General features: G+C 48.3%; 2 protein-coding genes across 2 annotated transcripts; both read right to left on the bottom strand.

Annotated features, from left to right (window-relative positions):
• Nucleotides 1-13: 13 nt before the first annotated feature.
• Nucleotides 14-11,711, bottom strand: snrnp70 (small nuclear ribonucleoprotein U1 subunit 70). Its single transcript, XM_004071876.3, has 10 exons — nucleotides 11,507-11,711; nucleotides 10,994-11,146; nucleotides 10,857-10,919; nucleotides 9,678-9,732; nucleotides 9,531-9,595; nucleotides 9,401-9,463; nucleotides 9,095-9,176; nucleotides 1,992-2,093; nucleotides 1,139-1,238; nucleotides 14-1,070 (listed from the first exon to the last, which is right to left on the bottom strand). The coding sequence occupies exons 2-10, from the start codon at nucleotides 11,138-11,140 to the stop codon at nucleotides 338-340; spliced, it is 1,410 nt and encodes a 469-aa protein (XP_004071924.1). The 5' UTR covers nucleotides 11,141-11,146; nucleotides 11,507-11,711; the 3' UTR covers nucleotides 14-337.
• Nucleotides 11,712-15,582: 3,871 nt separating this feature from the next.
• Nucleotides 15,583-25,902, bottom strand: scaf1 (SR-related CTD associated factor 1). The gene is made up of 6 exons (XM_023957853.1): nucleotides 25,716-25,902; nucleotides 20,999-24,430; nucleotides 20,314-20,396; nucleotides 19,955-20,230; nucleotides 16,313-16,441; nucleotides 15,583-16,226 (listed from the first exon to the last, which is right to left on the bottom strand). The coding sequence occupies exons 2-6, from the start codon at nucleotides 24,357-24,359 to the stop codon at nucleotides 16,068-16,070; spliced, it is 4,008 nt and encodes a 1,335-aa protein (XP_023813621.1). The 5' UTR covers nucleotides 24,360-24,430; nucleotides 25,716-25,902; the 3' UTR covers nucleotides 15,583-16,067.
• Between the last annotated feature and the right edge of the window lie 223 nt (nucleotides 25,903-26,125).

Below are 26,125 nucleotides of genomic sequence, written 5' to 3'. Positions count from 1 at the left end.
GAAGCAGACAGGCTGTGCCGTCAAGTCACATCTTTATTAAAATGACCCTGAAAATCTACTGACAGCAGATATTCAAAAAACATGAAAAACAAAACGAGCAACACACACTAACGTCTTACAGAGACATGTTGCTGCTTCATTGATGCCCCCCCCCTCTGTAAATGAGTCAAACTGACAGGTTTTTGATGTTTTAACAAAACTGCAGAGTTCCAATGAGAGACCCCCCACCCCCCACTGCAGGAGCAATGATACAAACGGGCTGACAGGAGCATTTAGGGGCCGGAAACCCTGAAGGTCTGAGGCTTGAGGCATGCGGGGGGCGGAGTTTACCCCCGCCTCAGTACTCCTCTCCTACTGGCTCCATCTTGAAGCCGTTCTCGGAGCCGTAGCCGTCCACCGACGGGACCATCTGCTGGTCCATCATGGCCTCCTGGCCGTACTCCTCCATGTGTGTTGGGCCTCCATCCTCCTCGTTGGCGCCGTCTCCTTGAGGAGCCACCTCCTCCCGTGCAGAAGCATGCCGCTCCTCTCTCCGCTCCCCTCGGTCTCTGTCTCCACGATCTCTCTTGTGCTCCCTGTCTCTGTCCCGCTCCCCCCGACGCCTGTCCCTGTCCCTGTGGCTGCGCCTCCTGTCCCTGTCTCGCTCCCTGTCCCTTCGTTCCTCTCCTCCTTCAGCCACTTCTCCTTCCTGCTCCTCTGGAATGCGCTCACCAGGTTCTGGAACGCCGTCTCCCTGACCGGCCTCCTCTCCATCCAGCCCTTTGCCTCGCTCCCGCTCTCGCTTGCGATCTCGGCTCCTGCTCCGCCGTTTCCTGTCTCGACTCCTCTCCCTGCTTCTACTGCTCCCCCCCGCAGCGGCCCCCACCCCTGCAGCCGCTCCGCGATCCCGTTCTCGCTCGCGGCGACGGCTGCTAGCGCCGTCTTCTGCGATTGGTTTCTCTCTGTCCCTGTCCCGGTCTTGGGAGCGTATGTGGCGCCGCCTATCTCGGGATCTGGACCGGCGCCGCTCCCTTTCCTTGTCCCGATCGCGGTCGCGGCTGCGCTCCTTGCGCTCTCCACGGTCACGGTCACTGCGGAAACACAACCCGTCAGGTAAGAACAGTCTTCAGGAAGACAGCCCTGCTTAGCCGGAACTCACCCCCCCAGGGGACGGTCGTCGTAGCGCGACGCATCATCTCGTCCAGAGTGCTTGATGTTGACGTCAGCTCCGCCTCTCCTCGTACCTCCCAACCCCCCTCCTGCATAAACCAAGAGGGCGCCGTGAACAACAAACAGGGTTAGACAACCATCGTCGTCTTCCGGTTTTTGGGACGTCAGCAGCTAATCAGCAGAGAACACCAGTCAAATGCGACACAGGGCTCCGTTCTCCAATGCTGTGTTCACACCCGGCTCGGAAACATGCGTTCCAGCGACCGCTACCAGTGAAACGTCTATGGGAACGCTCACATATTAGCGTGTCAGGGGTTCGTGTCCAAAACCCTGGCGTTTGCACTCCGTTACTCAAGTTTTCCAGACTGTTTTCAGACCAGAAATGTTACAGGACAAGGACACGCGTGTTGAAAGTTAAACCTGTTGAACTTTGACCAATTGGGACCTCAGATTTGGTAGTGACGTTTGGGTTTTCAAAACACAGAAGTTCCAGTTGCAGTTTGCGTGGGTCTGGAATTCTACGACACCATTGGAATAGAGCTGTGAGAAAAAACTGGAGCAAGATTCACCAGATTTACACTGCTTTGTCATTTCACACTAACTGTGAGTACATGCGCTAGTATCGACCTGTGTGAACATTATTTGCTAAAAAGGCGTTGAAGGACCCGCATTCTGCACCCTTCTTGAACACGCCACACATCCCTGGTGGGCTCGTATCATAAAATGTTCTCACCAAAGGATCCCAGTCATTTCCCCACATCTACCGATCTTTAGCATCACCCAGGAAACAAACATCAACACGCTAATGATGCTTCCTTTGCATCCGTGTCAGAGCGGCTCACCTAGCCTTCGGGGCAGCCAGCCTTTGACGGTGCGCCCCCGCTCCACATCCACCAGCACCCTTCTGCCGTCGATCTTCTTCCCATCGGCATGCTTGTAAGCAGCTGGAGGAGAGGATGGGAGAGAAGGAATGAAGAGGTGAGCCGGGAGGGACCAGCTTCAATGTGGCCAAGGGAAAAAAACAAAAACGGTACATTATACTGACCAGGAGCAGGTGAAGCCGAGATGGCTGCTCTCTGGGCAAAAGCCGAGGAATAATGGAGTAGACTTCCTTCCACCCGTTGAGGGGTTGTTATGTTTTAACTTCTTCATACTTAGTCTATTTTTGAATCATCAGTATTTTAACTGTAAAGACCTACATCCATTCATTCTGCTGTACAGGCGGAGGGATGCGAGCCTTTCAGGCTTGCATCCACAGACACTTCGCCAGGTTCTGTGTTGATCAGAACCTGGCGATGGTACTTTCCCTGGACCCGCGGCTAGAAAACCGCCTTAAAGACATCTCAAGATCCATTTCTGGAGTGTTCTTCTGTTGGATCTTTTATTACACACAGAGGATCAGAAAACATTAGAACCAGATTTGGGTTTTTCTGAGATCCGGTTCTGTGAGACCAGCACCACCCGGTTTAAGACACCAAACTCCAGTTACCTGTTAGACTTCAACAGGTGGTTTGTCAGACATGGAGCTAAGCAGATATCTAAATTTGTGACGTGACTGCTTGTTGCTGCTCAGATTCTTCCAACGCAAAACATGCAAGTGAAGCGTTCTGTCTGCAGAGGAGACGGCTTCACGCTGAAGTAATGCACGTTCTACGCATTAGAGAGCAGAAACCAGATCTGGACTAGGTCTGCACGATACATCGGGAATGTATCCCCATCGCTCTATCAGTCTGTGCAACATGCAATGAAAAGTTATCCTCAATGTTTACATCCATGCTAAAAGGATCCCAAGAAAGTATTGAAGGCTCTGTGCATTTGATCAGATTGAGGCGGAGCCCATCACGTTGTTGACCAATCGGATGGAGCCCTTTAATGTTAGAGCCCCGCATCCTATGTAGGCGGGGTCATTTGGGGAATAATTTAACCCATAGGAACCCATGGTGACATTGGTGCAAAAGATAACATCAGAAATGGATTCTGTGGTCCACTTGGTTTGAGTTGGGTAACTCCTACGCTGATCTTAAGGTGGGCCCTAGCTATTCAGTCTCATCCTCCACCTGCGACTGGCTCAGGGACTTTCTAACCAACAGACTCCAGCATTTGATACTCGGCTCCCAGCTCTCCTCCACTCTTACCCCCAGTACTGCGTCCTGAGCCCACTCCTCTGCTCACTGCCCACCCCGAGAACATGAAATATGCAGATGACACAACGGTGGTGGCAAGGATAACAGGTGAGGGTGAGACGGCCTACTGGGATGAGTTCCTGCATCAGGAAGACCGAGCCTCAGCCAACAACCTGACACTGAACACGGCAGCAGCGGTGAAGAAGGCTCAGCAGCACGTCCCCTTTTTGAGGGTACTGAGAATGGAGAACTTCTGCTGGTGACTAACAGAGAGCCTACCAACATACACCATTACTGTGTGGTTCTCCTGATGCACAGAAGACGAGAAGAGGCTGAAAAAAATACCATTGGCCGCTCTCTGCCCCCTAGCGTCCCCCTAACCCATAGTGTCGCCAAAGACAGATTCCACCCTGGACTCCACCTCTTGGAGCTGTTGACCTTGGAGGCAATACAGGTCAATACAATCAGGCTAAGAGGCCGCTTCTATCCAAGTCTCAGCCCTGAATGCAGACAGAAAAATGCACCACATTTCTAACTGTTTACATTCTTACACCTCATGCATGTTTTCTTTGTCATTCCTTGCCCAAGGAAGCTGCTGCTAAATGTCGCTGTGTTCTGTATAATAACAATAAATCTATTCTGTTCTATGCTATAATTAAGAAGAAATGGGTCTGGGTTCTTATGGGTTAAGTTATTGGGACTTTTACTTAAACCTGTTGCAGTGAAATGAAAATGTTTTGCTATTGCCATACTGATTAATAATATTTTCAGTTTTCCCACATATAATCTGGATTATAACCAACATGGTGGTCAGTTGAAGAAAAAAAAAAACTTCAAACATGTTTTACAGACTTTTATTTCTAACTTTTTTTTGTTCATTTCTGAAGCAGTCCATGGTTCCATGTATTAAATTGACCCTGAATTAGCATTTACTATGAATCTGTTACTGCAGAACAAATCAGAAGCTGGGACTAGAGTCCAAACAAGTGTTTCCAGGCTATTCCCCGCAGCAGAATGGAAGTCATAAGTGCACTTTAACCATCAGCAAAGCGGTTTTCTGCCTGTGAAGAGGTACAGTTTCACAGAACTCCATGACCATCTTCAGGCTGATTTTGTGCAAGGCAGTCCCATCTGGTTCCTCGTGTCTGCAACCAGGAAGTGATGCAGCGAGGAGGACACTCACATCCTGGCGTACAGAGGGTCTTACCACATCCCTTCATTCACACAGAACTCTTCCCATAATCTCCCAATGATGTCCGCACGACAGTCTCTACCCCAGTGTATAACAGCTCCACCGGGGGCCTTACCAAAACCCCCCCCGCTACCTGATTGATACAACCCAGGGCCTTACCAAACCCACACAATGCTGGCAAAACCCACCAGACAAAATAAATCTTTTGCTGGAGGAAAATAAAGCACACATAAAGTGAGCTGGATATTGACAGGATCAGCCACCTGAGGAACGGCTATGAAGTCTGTTATGTACCTGAATAGTGACACTGATCCAGCCAGGCTGCACTGACTTCTCTAAGCTGCAGCTTGACCCGGCTCCAACTCATTTGAAGGCTACATTAATGGGTGCCTACCTAAACATGTAGGAGATGAGGCATGGAAAACCCATTGGACTGTATTACCAAGAAATTCCCCTCATCTGCCTTTTCTGTTAAAGCCAGCTCAGGCTTCTGGGATCCTTTGGAACAAAAACGGCTTCTGAACAGAAGCAGACACGTATCTCTGTCTGGTTTTCCTGTATTTAACAGAGCATCGTACTACAGCACGACAGTGGAAGTCAATCCAGCAGATGACCACAATCGTACCCACCGTGTGAAGCTAATCCTCTACGTTCTCTAGAACTTCTCTGAACTCAATCTTGTGATACTACCCCCCCCCGCACGGCATTGGTCCCTAACCTTCGTCCACATTTCTCCATTACGAGCTAAAACCACCAAGCACCTTTGAACTAATCCTGTAACCTGGTTTTGATCTCCATCATCAGTGACGGAACGGTTTCTGGCTTTGAACAAACAGGACCTAGACTTTAGTGGGGACATTTTTTAGGTGTGTTGGCCTTTACATTTTTACCATAGGAGACTCAAAGTTGCAAATATACAGACCTTTGGCTGCCTGGAGGTGGCTTTAACATAAAAGGCAAAGTCCCTGGGGAATGTTGACTAAGCTAGTTAGCAGGGGTGCGTTCAATGGTTAAAGCCTACAATCCAGTTTGCTGTACTTGCACCAAAAGGTTATTACAGAAGCACTTAAAGAAGATGCTTTAGCCACTGAACGTAGCCCATGTTCCCTATGTAGGAGATGGAGGGTGGAAAGAAATCTTACCCATCATACAAACCCATTATACCAACCATATACTGAGCTGTGGTAGTAGGGTGTAGATGTATCATAACCATCATCATCTGCCAGCCAGCTTTGGCCAATAGCCATCACAGATTGGCGGCTGCAGTGGCAATGAGAACAACACACAGTTAATATGCTGTTTAGTCCCCCGCCCCCCCACCAGTACACCCCCTGCTGTTTGCTACGATGCTGTGATTCAGCAACTCTGGTCTTGAAGAGCTTGTTGTACCGAAACAAAGACGGTGCCACTAAAGTTTCATTTCTGCTTCCACAGCAGGTCTCTGCAGGTCTGCCCGGTGCCTGAGCTCCCTACAAGAACCCCCCCACCCCGGACTCTGAGTCTGCTTCCTGCAGTGTCATCCTGGCTGGAACAGAACCAGCTGTGAAGGTTCTGTGAGGCCCAGTGGGGCCGCCTTTCTTTGAAAGGACTAAAGCTGGATTAAACAGGCCTTAACTTAACTGAAACATCACTGAATCAAAACAAAGAAAAACATTTTCTTAAAGTCAGTTTCTTTCCAAAAACAAATGTCTTAATTTCAAAACTTAATTTAATGAAATTCCCCATTTTCTGGCTAATTATGTCACAGATTTCAGAAACATTCAAAACTCAAAATGGCCTTAGATTGAAATGAAAGAATGAATCCATTTAACAAAATCTCAGATCGTAATTTGAGTTGAGTATTTGGACGCCACAGACGGCTGATCTGGGACGTGGTCTCAGTTTCTTGCAGACGTGTTCTAGAGGTTCTACCTTCAGACTTAAGTTGTATTCACATTGAACGCGATTTGCACATCAAGTTGGCTAGATTCAATGTACAGGCAAGGTACATGTACAACATTATGTACAACAGCAAATTTGACACGCGTTGATAGAGGCGCCAGATGCACAATTAGGGATGGGTATCGTTAAGGTTTTAACGATACTACTACTCTTATCGATACTGCTTATCGATCCGGTATTTTAACGGTACTCTTATCGATACTTTTTGAGGACGAAAAATAAATAAATAAATAACAAATTAAGAACAGTTTTATTTGTTTTATTTCCTCATTGTGCAACAACACTGTTTTTTAACAAAACATTTTACCTTATACATGAGAATGTTCCAGACAGGATATTTATTTAATCTAATTATTTTTATTCTTTATGAGCGTGATGTTTCCTTTGATCTTTTGTCCATTTTCCACAACCTTGAACAGACTTTTCTGTCTGTCAAACACCAGGGTTAGGATTGAGTGAGACGATGGAAACAAATTCACTTTGATGCAGCCCCCTTTCTATTTATTTTTGTTTAAATCCAGTAAACGCAATAAATTATATTAATTTTACGGATGACAACTATCATTAGTCGTTAATTATTATTAAGTATTAGGAAGCAGCTGATAGTTTGTCACGGGTCTGGCATCATAAGCGGTGAATCTAAGCCCCGCCTCTCTACCTGTTTGTTTTGTGTAGAAAACGCCGCTACAGCGTGTTCTACACAAACAGCGCAACATACGGTCATCGTAGCAGCTAGGTGACAGCATGGTAGGGGCTCCTTGACGCAAACTTCATTAATTTTACGCAGAAACGGGTGTTCTTACTCTAGGGTCGCTCACGTCTACCTTACGAGACTGTGTGTACGCTGCCTTGTCTTGTGTGTGTGTGCGCGCGCGGCGCGTGCTGTCTTAACAACAGCCCCGCCCCCCTTGCACACACATAGACAGACAGAGCTCTCCGCTTCAACGAGAATACCGAAATTAATATCATCATTAATTAACGGAAAATTGACTGACGTTTGCTGTCTTCTATTAGACTGCTTAAAATGTGCATTGGCTTTTTTTTTTTTTTTTTACTTTTTTCTGGTTTTGTTTGGCAAAAATTATTTTAATCCCTTCTTAGTTACAGAATAATGCACTTTATGATTTTTTTTGGTCGTTTTTAGGTTTTACCATGGCTAGTTTTAGTGCATGGGTGTTTCACAGACCAGGAAGCACCTTTGGAATTTCATTGTACTCGTGACAATGACTATAAAGATCTATCTCGATATTAAATCCAGAAGCAGGAACCTGTTCAGTGACTAGAGTTCAGTTCACTGTGAAGGCCTCCCACGAATCTGTTGGTCCCGCTTCATTCACATGGAATCTTGCAGCCCCCAACCAGGGAGCATCTTTCCCGACCCAGAGAGCACGTTCACAGAGAAGCCGGTCAGACTCCTGCTGGTTCCAGCAGCGATGCAAAAGACGCTGATGGAACTAAGCTCTGGAAAGAGCTCAATAAGTTATTGAACGTCGTGGCACACATCTACTTAAGACAGACTGGAGATTCAACCTGCAGGTCCTTTTCTCTTTGCTTGCCTCGCTGATGTTTTGTGTTTGGTAGGAAAGGAAATATCTGCTGTTTTGTTGTTTTTTTAAGCTGTTAACTTCGCACGTGAATGGCATCATTTTTAAAAAGTCGCAGTTGAACATAGACGGCATGAAAAAGCACCTCGTCAGCAAAACCAAAGACTGAACTGTTGCTTAACAGTCACAGCTAGGCAGAAGTGAAAGCCCTGAAGAGGTTCCAAATTTCACAGAATTTGCCGGATCCAATCATGACAGTTTTTATCATTGAAGCTCCAAAAACATAAGACTATTCATGCATGTGTGAAAACTCAGCAGCCTTCTTCCAAACACAGTTCCAAACTACCACAGAACTTTCTGCTCTGAATACCAATAAAACCATTTTGCCTTTTGACTGCTGCCCCATGAGCAGAATCTAGAACCTCCAGTTTTCCCCTCAGTCTAGTCTTTTGCTGTTCTGGTCTAAAGCAGAACAGGATCTGGGCTGACCTTTGGTGCAGACGATGTCTCGCCTGCACCAAAGGTCAGCATAGGTCACCAGGTCAGACCTGCAGGCTCTGTGTGAACCAGACCAGGAAGCAAAACTCAAGCATTGGGTCGAGTCTGGACTATGTTTACATTTGGTGGCATCCGGATCAGGAGAATTCTTATTCCAACATGACCAGGGTTGAAGACCACCACTCAAACTGACAGACAAACTCAAGACTGAATGATTAAAGGTGACGAGTGATTGGCAGAAAGCCTGCTCCGTGTTTGGTGTCCACCTTGAGCTTACCATCACAGTCCCACCGGGAGAGCGGCTCTTCCACTGAACTACAACTCCTCACACTTAAAGACAATGTGCCCTTTGACAAGCAAACATGTTCAGGTTCACAGATCAAACATTTCTGTTACTCCACCCCGACGCCTCCAATAAATGACTCCTCCCCCCTTTAAACGCAACTGTTAGTCCACCGGCGACACATCGAGCAGACCCCCCCCCCCACACACACACACACACACGTCAGACGAGCAGCAGACATGGATCTGGTGAGCAGAGCTCAGTTTGCTGGTCTCCTTACAGAAGCATCAGTGACGAGCAGTGCTCTGATCCACACACACCAACACAGACTGGCTTTGGTGGCCGATGCCTCAGCCGTACTCACAGTGCATGTCTCGCTCGTGCTCATACTCTATGAAGGCGTAGCCGCGGGGCTTCCCTGTTCCCTTGTTGTAGACGATGTAAATCTGAAAAGAAAAACTCCTGGTGAGACTCGGCAGAGCGGAGGCAGCAGACATGCAGTCAGCGCACGACGACACGCACAAAGCGGCGCCAAAACGCTTCACGCACGGCTCTTTACTTTTTTTTATAGTATTTTGAAGAGCCAGGAGAATTTTCTCACATTGTAAAGACAAAAGGGTTCATGTTTTGAAGAAAATCTGGACACAGAAAAATAATAATCAATAGCTACCCGTTTAATGGGGCCATAGACTTCAAACTCACGGCGAAGTTTGGACTCTGTCGTATCATAATTCTGAAACAAAAAGGTTTTAATTACCAGATGTGAACAAGGAGTGAGAAGAACCAAGACAAATACTCACCACTCGTGCCACAAACAGAGTCTTGAAGGCATCCCCCTGAGCATTGGGGTCATTATGGGGGTCCCCTGACATGGAACAAACAGGAAGGATGAGCACAAAGCTTTTCACCGTTTGAGGAGAACGGCGTGAAGAAAGTGACAAACTCACAGAGCTTCAGTTCTGTCTCCACTTCTCCCTGTCGCCTCTCAATCTTCTCTCTCCTCTGGAAACAGAAAAGAAAATGGTGACGGCCAACCGCAGAGCCTCCAACAGCAGAGCATCAGCACAGAGCTGACATAATCCCGCACTTGGTTTCTTGTCTGCTGCCAGCATGCACCTGTGCTGGGCTCCTGCCTGGTATAATATTTCTATAGACTTGAGAGGTTTTCACCGAGGCAGAAAATGCTGAATGAAGGAGTTAGGACTGTAATTCAACTACCCCTCCTTTGAGAATCTGCATTCATTAGGTCTGTGCTTCACAGCCAAACTCCTGCTTCAGTCAATTCACAAGTTCACAAATAAATTTCCTTTATGGCTCAAGACGCTCAACTGAAACGTTACAACCCCAACATAACATTATCTGTGCAACAAAAATGGCGAGCGATAAAGGAGCTATCCAGGCGTTGAGTTTCTCAAACAACAATACTAACAAATGCAATTTTAATCCTAATTTTCTGTATACATGCCTTCCATCGTTATCTACGCAGCACAATCAGAGATCCAAACAGTAACGACTGGTGGACGCTGCAGCACAGACAGGATCAGGTTAGAGGTTTATATAGTAAAGAGATGGTTGAGTGTGCCATGAGAAATTACTCAATTTCACCTATTTGTTCTAAAAAAAAAAACATTTTCCATCGCCAGAATATTAGCTCTACGTTCATCGAAATACGCCCAGGTTTCAGTTGGGAGTACTACAGATCACAGAAGACTTTTACTTCCTATTTAAGACACTTTGATTAAAAAAAATGTCTGCACCACTACTGTGCAGCAACTTAGGCCAATGGCTCTTATTTTGGAAAAAGTTTGTAAAACACCCCCAGTTCCTCACCCTGACAAAATACCAGCTAACAATGGTGGAAGTGTAGCTTCAAGCAGGATCCGGTGTCAGACCGTGTAAAAAGTGCATCCAATAATGAAGCCCGGAGATTTGCATCAGTGTCACAGAGTTTACTACATCTCCCATGATTCATTGGGTTGATGTGACAGAATCTGTGCTACTGCCAGCTGCCATAAAGCAAAACAAACGCAAATATGAAATCTTCTGGATGAAAGCAGAGATAAACCGTTTATTTATCCATCAGGTTCTGTATTTGAGCACATGTGCAAAGGGGGGAGGAAACTCACCTTTCTCTCCAGGCGTTCCTCGCGGGTCTCGGCTCTGGTTGGTGGGGGGGCATCTCTAGGATCCTGGTGGGAAACAGTAGGAAGGTGAGACAGAGGCATCGGGGGGACGGAGGCTCGCACGTGACAGCGACGCTCACCTCGAAGTGTCTGATGAAGGGGGCGATGCCGCTGTACGGCTGGTTGTGATGCTTCTCGTGGGGCAGCTTCTCCAGCTGAGGCAGGAACGGAATCGGGTCCCGGGGGGCGAACAGGGCCAACAGGTTCGGCGGGAGGAACTGCGTCATCTTTCACTTGATCGATAAGGAAAACATGCATGATATCAGACACGGATCTGCCGCAACACAATGAAGCAGCGAAACTAGCTGTCAGGGCAGCTAGCTAGCTAGCTAGCTAGCCGTAATACCCGTACTAGCTAGCTAGCTTCACGCGCTTATTGTTCACTTCCCCACAGGACGGGGGACGCGTTCAACGCATTTCATGCATCCAGAAGTAGAACATCAGGAACCCCCTCCCACAGTAGTACACGTTATGGTCTGCGTACAAGTTAAGAGTTTGGCCGTCCGGAGGCAGCCGGAGGCGTCTGCTCCGCTCGTGGGATGTAGCGCTCCCGTTAGCATGGAGCTAACCACTAACTGCGCCCTTACACTCACCTTCTCTCCTCCAGAGTCCAGCAGCTTTTAGTTCATGGACCTGAAGGAGGAGCGGGACTGTCCGCGGGTTCGGTGGCTCAACGTAGAACCGCCAAAAAGAGACTCCGTGAAGATAAAAATGCTGGAAATGGAGCTGAAAACAACGTGGAGATAGCTGGCTGCGTACTGCGGCTGCTCGGCCTGTTGAAAATATAAAATGGCGGGGGGGACCGCCGCGTGAACGTACGTCTTTTGACGTAACTTACGTGATGACGTCAGGACGCCGTCCAATGAGTTTATTATTGACAATGTGATTTCCATGTGATTTTTCCCATTTTGCTCTGAATTTTATTGAAATAAATATAAGTTTCCTTTGACATTGTTAAAAGTTTATTTTTTTGTTAAAAAAATAAATAACTTGTTAAGTGAGAATCACTATGGGTTTGGTTCTAATAGGTCTACAGGTTTTGCTACAATGAAAGTAGTTGAAGAAATTTCAACAGCAATTGACAAAAAGAAAAATACATTAAAAGTTATCATTGATTTAAAGAAGGAATTTGACACCATAGATCATTCTATCTCGATTTCTAAACTGCATGCGTATGGGGTTAGAGCAATCGCCCACCAGTTATTTACAAAACAGACAATACAGTATGTGCAGTTTGGAGGTAATAAGTCTGATCTCATGAATATTATTTGTGGACTTCCACAAGGTTCAATTATAAATGTTTGGGGTATTTCTAAGTTGTTGCAGTTTGTTTTATTTGGACATGAAGACAAATTTCTCTGTTCAGGGATAATCTAAAACCCTAACTTAAAAGTGTTAAAAAGGAAATGAAACTTAAAATGTGGTTTGATTATAATTAACAAAAACAAAGTTTATGGTATTTGGTAATAAAGAAAAAACAGAAGTGGCTTTATCCATTGACAACATAAATATAGAGCAGGTGTCTGAATTTAAATTTTAGGGGTTATGTTGGATGACAAATGAACATGGAAATCTCATATTTTATGTAAAAAATAAAGTAACCAAGACCCTTTTTGTTTTGAACAAATCCAAGTATATTTTACCATGTCAGAGTGTGCATGTGTTATATTGCTCTTTGGTTTTACCGTACTTTACATTTTGTATTGAAGTGTGGGGGAACACAGATTAAACTAATATAATACCCTTAATTTTATTACAAAAGAGTCTCTGCTTCAGCTGGTCCCAGACCTGCTCTATGGGGTTCAGGTCAAGGGTCATTGCTGGTCAGACCATATGAGCCTAGAGACTGGTTGTGATCATTCTGGCAGCATGTGGTGGAGCGTTATCATCCAAAACTGCAAAACTCTCACACAAAATAACTCAATAGGAGTGAGATTATATGAATTTGCTTTTTCCAACTCCTTTTTTTCCTAGCACTAAATCACTTTCTACTTGACTATTTAGTTAATAATCACTATATTTAAATGTGTCTTAAGTGTGTCTTTGTTTCTGTTTGTTTGTTTGTTTGAATCTATGCAGTTGATTATCTCTGTAAGGAGTTTGATACATCCGTGTGATTTTTCTCTTGTATTGACTACAATTAATACTTGAAAGAAACCAAACCAAATCAATCAATCAACCAACCAACCTATCTACCTATGAACAACTGACTGTATGAAAACTGGACTGAGTGACTCGTCCCCCTGCGGTTCCAAACAAGAGTTACCTGCTGGTTCAAAGAAGCCAAATCTGATAGACATCTACAGAGAAATGGTTTGTGTGGATTTGTCTACTTTGTGCTATTCTATGTTTCATGTCTTAATCTGTAATGTTTACTCTTCAATGAGGTCAGTGGTTTGGACGGATCTCCTTCACCTGCCTTTCGAATACAGAAATAAATGAGCTCTTTTGCTAATTCTAGCATCTATATGTTGTAGTCCTGCTAAAACATTGATGAATTTGTTTTAACCTAAATAAATTATAAAACAGCTATAACTCTGTCATTAAAATCGTCAGGATAACCATTCTCGTTACCTTTTTTAACATAAAATGCCATTTGTTTCACTATATTCTTACTTTATCGCATGCTGGATGGCTCAGTTGGTTTAGCCCAGGACGGCACATGGGAGAGCAGGGTTTGATTCCCATGAGCTTCATCCACTATTGCCTAACAGAACGTCCTCCTGTGCCGGTCCCTAGCCCAATAAAACACAGGGTTGTGTCAGGAAGGTCGTCCGGTTGAAAAATCTCTGCTTAACCATTTGTGCAAACCATTGAAAGATGATTCGCTGTGGTGACGCCTGACAAGAGATGCTCAAAGGTGAACATGATTTGTTCTGATTTTCTTACACAATGTCAAATTCATTCATTTTAAACAGCTTAACCTCATGTTGTTCAATTGCAGACATCTTAATGTCATTTATTCTTTAAATTTGTGTAAACTTAACATTGAAATGCTTTTATATATATATCTTTCCATGAAAGGGCTGCATGGTTGTATGCGTGTAGGCGTCTGCCTTCAACAGTAGCTGGACGGCTCCAGCTGCCCCATGGCCCCGATTCAGTGGGTTCTGAAGATGGATGGATGGATATTATGTGGAATATTTACTTTTAGAGAGGTTACATTTTAATTCCAGCAGTTGAAATGTTTGTAAAAACAATGTCTGTTTCTCATTTCAGATCAATTCTAGTTCAAAAGGGAGAAATTTTCTAACGTCTGTATAAAGTATTTTCATCATTAGCGTCTTAAATGAGGAAGTCCCAAATGAATATAGTGACGCGCTATTAATGCTAATAATAATAATAATGCATTGGATTTATCTGTGCTTTCCCAGACGCTCAAAGCGCATACATTGCCTCTATTATTCATTCACTCTTGGAGATGGTAGAGGCGTGGCTGCCGGTTCGCGCCTGCGGCCCCTCTGACCGTCACCGGGATCATCCATGCACATTCATGCTGGTAGGCAGTAGAGTTAAGGGCCTTGCCCAAGGGGCAATGATGGGTGATGTTAATTGCTCCACATTTTGGTCGCCATGGTAATTGCCCCATCCCCATTGTTACCATTTTTCATGGAACCCTGGATGGTAGCCCTTCACCTTACCAACTGAGCTACCCAGCCGCTACCAGATGATGAGCTTGTTACTTTAAAATCTTTGTAGTAGCTTCACAAATCCATGTCTCCTACTTTTTCGTGTGGATTCCTGATGAAAACCCGGATTAACAAAACAAATGTATTTTTCAAACTGACTCCTTAACATGAAGGGTGGAGGGACACGCACCCCAGTCAGTACTAGGGATATAAAGGACAGAGATACTGAAGACCCGTCTAGTACTGACAGTAACCGCAGTATTGCTTCAAAATAAAAAACAAGATCATGTTGGTAAAAAGGTATAATACCATTTAGGTCAGTAATCTCTTCCTGTTGGGTCTCTACTGTCTTTGCCTTTTCAAGTACAGGTACATAGGATGTTAAATAAAATAAAAAAGTCCAATCTATTCGATGTATGTTGGCTGTGGTACAGAGGTAGAGTGGTTGACCTCTGATCAAAAATATCACAGGTTTGCTTCCTACCGAAGTGTCCTTGGGCAAGACACTGAACCTCACGTTGCTCTGGGTGGTTGTCGGTTGGCATCGGTGTTCAGCATCAGTGTGTGCGTGTGTGTGTGCTGTAAAGCACTTTGGGCCATAAGTCAAGGTAAAACAACAACAACCACCAAATAAGTTTTTACCCCCATTTTACCAATGTGGGCCAATTATAAATGCGGTGAACTAACACACACAACTAACTACAGTGCGTTGTGTGTTTACTAAACAATAACAATAACAATAACCCTTTTTTCACAGCAACACAATACCTGAATAACACTTTATTTAACCTTAAAAAAGAACATAAAAAGACCCAAAAGCCGCTTTGTCCTTTAGTGCCAATAAGAGAAAACGTTTCAGTTTTCATTTATAGCTTTAAATACCGTATAAAGAATAAATATCTAGATTGTATCCATTTAGATGAAAGGATTGGACTGCATGGTATGGCCGCTGAGCTGAATGTTACGTATCGACCATGGACCATGTCCAGGATCACGCGTGACACGCTTTCATCCGGAACCGAAACAGAAATCCACAGATCGACTTTCCAGACACATTTATATTTGTAGGTCGTTATTTAATAAAGACATCTGCCACCTTCCTCAGCCGCGGTAACACATGCACACCGTACACAGACAGAATAAGAAACTCAGAGGGTTAACTGGTTTGAGCGTCTCTGCGGCTCCCGGACAGCAGGGGGGGTCGGCCCCTGCCTCCTCACAGACTGACAGGTTAGTGTTCGGCTTCATTTCTGCGCTGGCGGCGGTGGGTTTGAACACCCACGGCCCGCGTGTGCCTGACGTGTGTCGGCACCGTATGACCTTAAGCACATGTGGATCTTCGCTGGGGGGCTGTGGGCATGCAGCTCACCTGCGCCTCCCTTCCCGAAGGCTGCATTCATGTTGTGGTTTCTACATCAGACATATTTACAGCAGACAGAGGAGATCAGACTATGGACAGAGTAAACTTTAAGGACAGAGAAGGAGAGCTGTGAGTGGAGGTCTGAACCACGACACGCCGTTTGTCTCAGGTAGACGGATGCAACCCCCCCGATTCCCGTTCCTCTCTTTCTTCGTCATCCATCCTGCGTCCGTGTTTCCGGAAGTACTTGTAGCGTTGGACGTAAAGCTTGACCAGGTTGCTGACTTTGACCGGATTGATTTCTCCGGTGCGGCTGTGACAGATCTGCACAGACAAACCCGGTTACACGGGAAGATTCACACAGACGAAGGCGGGGCGCGTCCACGCCGCCGGGACGAGCCCAGACTGACCTTATGCACGGCTTTACGGAGGATGTCCTTGTACTCGTCCTTGTTGATGTCCTTGCGCTGATAGTAAGGTTTGATGGCCAGCTTGACCTCCTCGACCGCGCGCTCCTGCGTGTGCAGCTTCTTCAGATACTGAGGAAAGCAAAAACAACTTCATCAGGAGGAAGAGCTGGTGGTTGGGTGAACACGGGTGCAGTTCATCCCTGGGGTGTGCAGGAGAAGGGTCAACCATGAGAACACCGTGATAGTCAACGGTGGACATTGTTGTTGTAATAAAACACACAATGAGACTTTTCTTTAGTGTTCTGGATCCAGCAGAACTTGCAATGAGCAGGAAGTCGGTCAGAGCCCCGTCCTGGTGAATGGCCTTCATACTGAAACTAACTCGGTGTGCGTGTTACACCCAATGATCCGATCCGAACACGGAACATGTATCCGCATCTAAAGGTGAAGACCTTCCTTTTCCTCTTGTGTGGAGTCCGTTTACAAACAGAACTGGTTCTGATCCACAGGAGCCTCAAAGCTAAAGGAGTCTCTGGGGACCCCCCTCCTCTCAGGCTGAAGTGGACTTTATATGAACCCCCCGTTCTCCATCCAGCACCCCCATGGCCTACATCAGCTGTGCTGTTAGGGCTTCACTGGTGGGGAGGGAAACATTTCTGTTCATAATGAAACACAGCTCCTAATTTTTTTATAAACTTGCCTCAGTAAAAGCATGTGGAGCCCGCTGGCCCCCACCTCATACATTTGATTGACAGATTCTCTCGAGCCTCTTTCAGCAGAAGGGGTGTGACTTCCAGCAAGCCAACACATTTAGTTGCCATAGAAACGTCAACTCAGACTAACCAATCACTGTCAACTGGCTCCAAATGGCGGCGCTGTAGCGCGGCAAATGGTGACTGAACTGGCGATGATGGCTGGAGCCGGAGGTGAGGCCTTTTCTGTGGGTGACGTCACACCCGCTCAGTCCAGGTCTGCATCCAGTCCATGAAGCAGAAGCTGCTCCGTCTGAAGACACTCCTTCTATTATACGGTCCAATCGGGTCAATGTAGTCCAGGACCTGGGGCATCATTTCTAAACGTTGCGTACGCACAAAAGAAGGCGTACGCCACTCTCTACACAATAGTTGAGATTTATAAAAAGCAAACTTGACGGGAAAATGTGCGGTCCTTCACGCAAGCTCTGACCCAGGCGTACGCACAAAAACGGGTGAAATGAGAAACGGCGACGCCGTCGGCAGATGGAAGAAACACGTGAAAGTGAAAATGACAATCCTGCCTCTCAGAAATAACATGAAGACTTCACAAAGCAAGTCTTACAATTAACAGCTACACCAACACCCGTTTGATCGATCAGCAGTGAAACAAACAAAAAAATCAAACGAAAATTACAACAGAAATTCAAATGAACACTTATTTGCAAAAAGAAAAGTGAAATATGTTCTGCAATATTGGCATGTTGTGCAATTCATCCTCATAAATAATATAGTTAACAGAACGAAATAATGTACAAAACTGATATTCCCGTCAATGTGTCCGTCTGGAGGAGCAGATATAGGAGCAGACAGACAGACAAACGTATTAATTGTCCACTGGGGAAAGTTGTTTTCATAAAACATTTCTTCATAAGCTATGGAATTATGGTATTCATGCATATGCCTTTAGTTTGTTTTAATTCTGATAAAGCAATGTATGGCGTATGTCTCAACCATTCAGAAAGCCACAAGAAATTACATTTGCTGATCAATTTCCCATTTCCACGTGGATTATTACCGACATCTGCAGCTTGTCAGATGTAATTAAATGGAGGGAAATAAAATGCCCCATCACAATGCGTAATGACGCACAATGGCTGATCTTACGCTCTTAGAAGATGTGGCAAATGGAAGAATTCGGAGTGAACGCATCTGTAGACAGCAAGGAGACTTGCTGGCAAACGAGGACGAGTGGCTTATGAGCCGGTTCAGACTTCCTCCAGCCGTCCTGTTGGAGCTTTTGGGGGGGTGTCACCCGGTGCATCTGGCGCGACGGTGTTCCCCCTCCGCCTCAGTCACCACTCCACTTAAAAGGGATTCCCCAATAATAGCCGCCAGTCTCTCATCAAGAGGGGTCAGCTCCGGGGTCCCCCCCCATGGCAGACACACTCTGGCGATGCAGCGCCAGACGTTTTTTTGCCTCGACTTTGATGTCCGACCTTTTCTTTTTTATTTCGGCCACGGTCCGAGGTTGTGAGGCTACAGCCGTCTGCCGCCGTCTGCCACTCACGTGCCTTTTTGGCATTAGTAATGCCCACACTGTGCCCTCCAAACAACATTATTCTCCTCTTCTCCACCTCGCCAACGATAACTTCTACTTCACATTGAGTGAAGTTACGTTTTTTTGATTTTCTCTCTGTGTGCCATGATTTCGCAATCAATGAATATTCATTTGTGTTTCACGGACTATTTATGGGCAACTATGGGCGTGTCATGAAGCCGCAAAAACTGCGCTACATTTAGAATTGGTTGTGATTTATTAAGATGCGTAGGATGTGCGTGCGCACGGTTTTATAAATCCGAATATTTCTGTGCGTACGCACGTCCTATGTTTCATCTGTACGCCACTTCTGACGCAAATCCTACGCAAAGTTTTAGAAATGAGGCCCCTGACCTTTGGCACTGCCACAAAATCAAAAACTCACCAAAATTTGTACACACATAGTGAATGCTGAAAATGCCCCCCCCATGATGACATCACAGCGGATGAAAGTGCCAAAAAAGACGTCTGTTTTCTTTATTTAATTTCACACACGCCACCAGTTTGAGTCCATGGCTGTGTCTCAATTCCCAGCCTTACGACTAAAAAACTAGAAAGTGCTGGAATATTTAGGCCCCTGGATTTGAAAAGCAATAAAAAACGCCGTATATGACGTCATTGATTTCATGAAGTTAAAATCCAAATAATATGAGCGTTTTGAGACGTTTATTTATGAGTCGACTGTCTTCTAAAGATAAAAACATTGATCATCTATTTAAAGAATACATTTAAATACATTTTATTGGCAAAGATTGCTCAGACGCAATGCATTGTGGTCTATATTTGCTGATCTAGTGAGCATCATAGTGCACTTTGTAGAGAGTAGGGAAGGAATTTGGACGAAGCGTATAACCACAACCGGAGTTTTGTTGATCTTTGACCTCAGGAAAAGGTCGCCATCTTGAATTTAAAAAGTCTAAAACTCTTCCTAGGAAATTTTGATCCATCGTGTCCTAACTCCTCGAGTGTCATTGCGAGCCAGGGGGAGGGGGTAGCCGTTGCTCAGCCAGGAAGGGGGCAGTGAAGACGGGGGTGGCTGACGCTCCTGCAGACTCACTTTGTGGACTGAGACCCGTAATCATTCCATGGCTGAATAACGGGGTGAGCTTGTGGAAGCGGCGGGGACGCCGTCGCTCACCAACACACTACTGTGCTGCGGTTGTATCTATTAGGTTTGTGGTGATCAAATGCTTTGAGATCCAATGAAAAGGGTGGATTGTTGTTTCCACAAGGTCCAGCAAATGTTGCAGCTGTGAACGTGTAGGCGGCGTGCACTTCTCCCACTAATATCAGTTTGAAACCTTAAAGAGAGAAAGAAAGAAATGTAGCTTCTGCTACGACTCGTCTCACCTTGTCAGGGTCTTTGGACTCATTTTCCCATGCTGCATCACTGGAGCCCCCCGTCACCCCCAACAGCCCTCCAGGCATGATAGAGGGGGGGGTCTGCGCACACCCGGCTGTTATGGAGGCGTGGAGATGAGGGGGTGGCGTCTTGGTGCATCCAGCCAAAGGACGAGAGCTGTGGAGAATGAACTGGGTGGGGCTTAGACCAGGAGGGGGAGGGATTTGTGCAGAGGGGGGAGGAGCAAGCTGCTGTGCCTGGCTCTGATTGGCCTGTGAGAGGATCTGCAGGGGGACATGTTTGTTAGTTTGCGCTCTGCCTCAGAGAGGAGGAAGAGGAGAAGAGGCAGGTGGGCCTCCCAACTCACCTGGCTGGTGGCCTGGATGAACTCCTGAGCCTTTGCTCTGCTGGCCAGGTTGGCTTCTTCCATTTTGAAGAGGAGGGCGGTCACTGAGGGGGGAGCAGATGAAACATCAGCACAACAACCTGCAGCTGAGATCTTTTTTGTTTTTTTTAAATAGAGGCCAGGCTTTCCCGCAGACGCTAAGCTCCGCCTCCATCATGACCGTGTCAGCTGCCTGATCCTCCCCGGTTCCTTTTCAGACCTAACCTCAGAGTTTTTCAGCTTTGATGTTCTTCCAAACAGGCGACTCCTGCCTTCAACCACTCTGACGGGGATTTCTTTAAACGTCACTGCTTTTCACGGCGGTCCATCCGTGCTGAGCTTTCTGGGTAATGTGAGATAACATCAGCTAAATCTGCCTGGACGACCGAGTCACGAGTCATCGGATCAGGACCGAGTACATTTGGAAGAACGGTCCCAAACTCTTTACACTGATAAAAAAAGAAAAACTTGGAATTTTCATCATTAAATGATAAATTCTTCTATTTAAAAGTATTTTTTCCTGAAATACAGGAATAAACAATACTTCAATCAATGCTTCTAAGTGAAATTCAGTCTCAGTTTTTAAACCTACCCCTACAGGGGGTATTTATGCAGCCCCCCCACATGTTTCTATGAAGGCAGAGCTGCTGGTTACCAGAGGACTTACATGCCAGGACCCCCCCCGTCGTGCAGTCCACCCCGGTCTGCAGGCTCCAGGGGAGGCTGGATGCCGTCAGGGGAGGCGGGGGTGGAGGAGGAGGAGGTTTGCTGGCAGAGGAGGACGACACCGAAGACGAGGAGGAGGGATCAGACGAAGACAGGGGCAGAGAGAGAGAGTTGAGGCCCCCGCCTGCTGACGAAGACGAGGAAGGAGGAGACGCCACAGACTTCGGGGTGTCATCTGGAGGTTGGTGCTTTGCGGTGGGTGTGGTCAAGACATTGGTGATGCCGGCGCCCTGCGGCGTGGACAGGCTGGAGGGACTGGCAGGGGCCGGTGTGGGGCTGCTCCGGGCTGGACCGTCCTCCCCCAAGAAGGACGGTTCTGGGGTCTTGCAGCTACTGTCCACGGTCTGAGAGTCGGGCGACGACTCCCGGGTGTCCCTCAGAGGAGCGGCAGATGAAGGAGGACTGTGTGGGGGGGAGGAGGAGGGCGGGAGCACGCTGGTGGATGAGGACGTGGAGGAGGAGGAGGAGGGCGCCGGCCCGGTATGGCCAGTGTGAGGGCTGACCGTCTTACTCCCGCTCTCTTTAGCGACAGACTGACCATCAAAGGAGGCTCCGCCCCAGCCTTCAGGCGGAGGTTTTGATTGGCTACCGTCCTCTGCAGTCGAGCCAATGGCTCCGCTTTTCTCTTTTACCTTTTTGGCGAGGCGGCGGCGGCGCTTGGTTGCCAGAGAGGATGAGGGGGAGGACGCTGAGGAGGAGGTGGATGTAATGGAGCTGGGTTTGGTCTTTTTGGGTTTAAGCCCCGCGGGGCCGGTTAAGGACGATGGTGGTCCAGCCAAACCGCTTCGCTTGGCCAAGCCGGTCAGGTCCTTACTGCGGCCCCCCAGCGACAGCGGCTCGGAGCAGGGCTTGAGGAAGGGCGATCTGCTTTCATTGTCCCTGCAGAAGACCACAGCAATGGATCCTCCCACCACTGAGCCTCCAGCTCCGCCTCCTGCCCCTCCAGGACCAAGAAGGTCCATGCTCAGCTTCCCGGAGCCAACTCCGGCCCCCGTGGTGCTGCTCACCCCCTCCCGGACCAGCACGGACACCTTGGACTGAAGCTTGCCCTTCCGACTGCCGCCTGTCTCCTTCTTGGATTTCCCCGGCCGACTCGGGTCCTTCCTGCTGTTGTCCCGCCCCTTTTCCTTCCCGAGTTTTCTGGGTCGCTTCACTGAGGGGAGGGCTGGCGAGGCGGAGGCGGAGCCCGAAGTGACCGTCAGCGAGGACAGACATTTGCCGGTGGTTCTACTGGAGGAGGATTCAGACTTCTTCAGGATGCGGGACTTCTTTTTGGAGCGGTTCTGTCCAGTCTTGGGGGCCGACTTGGGTTTGGGGCTGGGAATATGAGGTTCTGGAGGCAGAGCAGCAGGAGGCGTGTCCTCTAAAGACGGGTAGTCCGAGTCTAGAGCTTCCCCGTCCAAAGACAAAACGTCGATCTCTAGTTTGTCGGAGTAGCGGTCTGAGCCGTAGCCATGGTATCTTGGCGGCGAGAGTGGCGGCGAGCAGCTGCGACTCCTTCGGTGATCCTCCACATCCACAGACGAGCGCCACTTTCTCTTCTTCCTCTTGTGGGGATCGGCAACCTCTGCGATGCGGCAGGGGGATGGGGGGGCGTGTCTGGGGGAGCCGGGCACCGTGGTGGTGGTGGTGGTGACCGTGATGGTTCGTTTGATGGCAAAGAGGTCGGCCCCGTTGAGGTCCTGGATGGAGGGCGGAACCACAGGGCGGCCATCGCAGCGACGCTCCCGGTCGTGGTGGCGGTCTCGGTTGCCGTCCCTCCTCTCCCTGCTCCTTTTGGCGCTCTGCGCTGCGGGCCGCTCTCTGCTGCTTGAATGTGGTTTCTCCTTCTTGTCTCTCTTTCTGGGACGACTGTCACGCGTTCCGTCGTTTCGTCTGCGGCTGCTGCTGCTCCGGTGCTCTCGCTCTCCTCTTTCCCGCCCTTTATCTCGGTCTCTAGACCTGTCCTTGTCTCTGGATCTGTCTCTGGATCGGTCTCTGCCTTTGTCTCGGGCTTTGTCCTTGTCTCTTTCCCTCTCTCGGTGTCTGTCCTCTGACAGGCTGGAGAAGGATCGCCTGGAGTGACCTCCCTTTCGTGAGGAGTTGCAGGAGTGGGAGGCCTCCGGGGTGCTCTGCCGTCTTCTCTTTCTCTTACGGCTGCTGCTCCTGCTGCTCCTCCTTGCTTTGACCTCCTTTCCAGCCTTGCCTCCTTGCTCTTTGTCTTTGCTCCTGTTCCGATCTCCCTCTTTGCCTTTCCTTCTCTTCTTCCTCTTCGTCTCCTTATCTCCGGTTTTGCGTTCTTTGCTTTTCTGCCGGTCGGGCTCCTTGGCGCTCTTGGAGGCCTTGTGGCTCTTGCTGGGCTGCTCAGCGGGGGGAGTGGCAGGAGAAGGGGGAGGTCTCGGCTGCTGAGGCGAAGGGGGCGATGAGGCGGGAAAGGAGAGATACCGCTCCTTCCTCCTGCTCACCAGCTTCCTCCTCAGATCTTCCACCCCGACCACAGGCTCGTCCTCCCGCTCTTCCTCCCAGTTTCCTTCGGCGCAGACCGACACAAACCCGTCTCCGTCCAGAACCCGGAGGATCCTCTCTGGCTTTGAAGCAAAGAAGGAGATCTTGGGGGAGCCAGGAGGCGGGGCTTCTTCGTTCAGTCTTTTTTTGAGCCCGTCTCTGTCAACGACTCCAACTATTTCTCCTTCCTCGATCTCAGAATTATCAGAGTCAACGGCGCCCGCCGGCCGCCCGGCTCTGAGGGGGCCACGCTCCACCCTCCTCCTCAGAGGGAGCTTGGTGGTCAGCTGGGGGCTCGGCAGGTCCGTCAGTGTGTCTGTAGAATCTGGAGGTTCTTCATCTTTCTCCTCCTCTTCATCGTCATCCCCCTTTGAAATCCATTCTTTGTCGCTCCTGTTGTCCTCATCTGATGCCGGGGAGCCGGTGGGGTCAAAGGGGTCGTACTTCTCTCCTTCTCCCCCCTCCACCTCCCCCCTCCTCTCCTTGTCTCCATCAGTGGGACTGAAGGGATCGTACATCTTCCTCCGACCATCTTCGGCACGGTCTCCACCGGACTGCATGGATGCGCGAGGGAAGTCCAGGGAGGTGGGAGGAGTGGTGAGCGTGGCAGATGTGGAGAACCCCGCCCTCTGATTTTTCACATGGTTTTGATAAGCCCCCACCGACGAAGATGAAGACAGGGGGGAGGACGGGTAAGATGAAGGTGAAAGGGACGAGGAGGGAGAGCGACGAAGAGTCCTGGCGGGCTCCCCAACTCCAGCGGGGGACGAGGGGGAGGCGAGCCTCCTCTTCAAACCAAGAGTTGGAGTCAAGTCCATGAGGGGGGGCACAGAGATCTCCCTGTGGGGCTGGGGGGGCGGCGGTCACACAAGGACAAGCAGGAGCGAATCTAGAGGAAAGAACAACAGAAGGATTAGAGTTCAGACCTGATGATGGGACCATGTGACCAAAGCTGGTTCTCCCTCAAAAGTAAAACTCCACCGCTAGCAAGCGCCGCCACACCCGCCACCGCCTGCGTTTTACCGACCAACAAAGTTTCCTTTGGGACCACGCACCGATAATCTGTGTATGATGTGATAATAACAAATATTCCGTTGTCGTTTACTTCGTGAGCACAGCCACTGTGGTTTCAGTGTGCACCGACAGAGCATCTGTGATTGGTCGATACACCAGCGAGGCTGCAAGCCTCCTTCACGCCATCCTCAGCCTCATGCTACGTTCACACCGGGCCTGTGCTGCGCGTTTGGGACGCACTAAGCTATCTTGGGCGTGCTTTTAGCCCATGCTGTTCACACTGGACAGCCGCTAGCGGATCCTAGTGCACGCACCTGGTGTGAACGGTCAAAGCGGTGCAAACCTGGTGAATCTGGCTCCAGGCCTTTTATTTTACAGACTTGGTGTCGTAGAAGCCAGGGACAAACCGCTAAAATAAGATTTCCCTTTCATGATCAGTGCGTCAGTGAATAATAAAGAATGCTACCCATTCATCAGCACCAAAGTTGAGTCTCTGACTGGACACTTGATGGTGCGTTTCTGGGACTAGAGACGTGACTCCATCCACATCTACAGATGGTCATGGATGTTTCTAGAGATGGATGGAGTCACATCTCTAGTCCTGGTTCTAGAAGTGTGACTCCATCCATTCATCCATCCATCCATCTAAGATTAGGAGCTTTACTTTGGTTCCAGCATCTGTTTCCAGGGCAACCAGGGTGCCGTCCTTGCACGTGCCTGCAGTCTCCTGCGGACTCAAACGTTCTGCAGCCCCGTTCTTGGATCGCACCGGGTTTTTTCGGAACCACCATGCGTGTTCTAGTCATTCCCGAGTCCGGACTGGTTCCCCGCACGCTTCGTGGGTGTCTTCATAAGGCGGCTGGCCTGTTCTGGGGGGGGCTGTGGCTTCCCTGCACCCCCGCTGCCTGATGTCAGCCGGACTGTTGACCGTGACGCCGGACGCTCCCCGACGCTGCCTCGTCTGTCCGCTTCCAGGCTGGAAGACGCACGTCGCTGTGCGCGTGTACGTACGGTGTGTGTGTGTGGGGGGGGGGGGGGGAGTCAGCAATAAAATGCGCGTGCCGCATTTCACGCACTTCACTGCTCAGCAGTAGACAGTCGGCTAATATAGCCGCCGTGCTTAGGAGGCAGACAGACAGACAAGCGCGTTCACGACTCACCGTCCGCGCTCCCGTTTCCCCTCCGAGGCCGCAGCATCCGCCCCGGGATCACCGACAAGCCGTCTAAGACACCGACTCGCTTCTCCAAGCCCCGCGCGGTCCGCTTTAGTCGTTTTTTAGAAACGCAGCGGCAGCCTTGTTCCACTTAGCGCCGCCATCTTCCCTCTGGTGAAACCGGATCGCTAAGGACGATGGGAAATTGAGTTTGTTATGTCATTCTTCCCTGTGTGGCTCTGAAAGATTGATATGGAGGGAAAAAATAAAATAAAATTTAAAAAAGACTGATATGGTGGGTACTTTTTACGTAATACTTTCTGAGTTCAAAGCCTACAAACAAACACGAAGCAAAAACGGAATTCACAATAAAAACGTTGTTTAAAAAACCTCAAAATATTTCAGTCTTTAAAGTT

This window comes from Oryzias latipes, chromosome 8, assembly GCF_002234675.1.
Source record: "Oryzias latipes chromosome 8, ASM223467v1".
NCBI classification, from domain to species: domain Eukaryota; kingdom Metazoa; phylum Chordata; class Actinopteri; order Beloniformes; family Adrianichthyidae; genus Oryzias; species Oryzias latipes.
This window is presented reverse-complemented; position numbering and strand designations above follow the sequence as displayed.

Coding starts and splice junctions, on each gene's coding strand:
- scaf1 (XM_023957853.1), bottom strand. CDS start 24,359: ATGGACTTGACTCCAACTCTTGGTTTGAAGAGGAGGCTCGCCTCCCCC. Junction 20,231..20,313: donor TCATCCAGGCCACCAGCCAG/GTGAGTTGGGAG, acceptor GTCCCCCTGCAG/ATCCTCTCACAGGCCAATCA. Junction 16,442..19,954: donor AGTCCAAAGACCCTGACAAG/GTGAGACGAGTC, acceptor TGCTTTCCTCAG/TATCTGAAGAAGCTGCACAC.
- snrnp70 (XM_004071876.3), bottom strand. CDS start 11,140: ATGACGCAGTTCCTCCCGCCGAACCTGTTGGCCCTGTTCGCCCCCCGG. Junction 9,464..9,530: donor CTCTGTTTGTGGCACGAGTG/GTGAGTATTTGT, acceptor TTTTTGTTTCAG/AATTATGATACGACAGAGTC. Junction 1,071..1,138: donor GACGACCGTCCCCTGGGGGG/GTGAGTTCCGGC, acceptor GTGTTTCCGCAG/TGACCGTGACCGTGGAGAGC.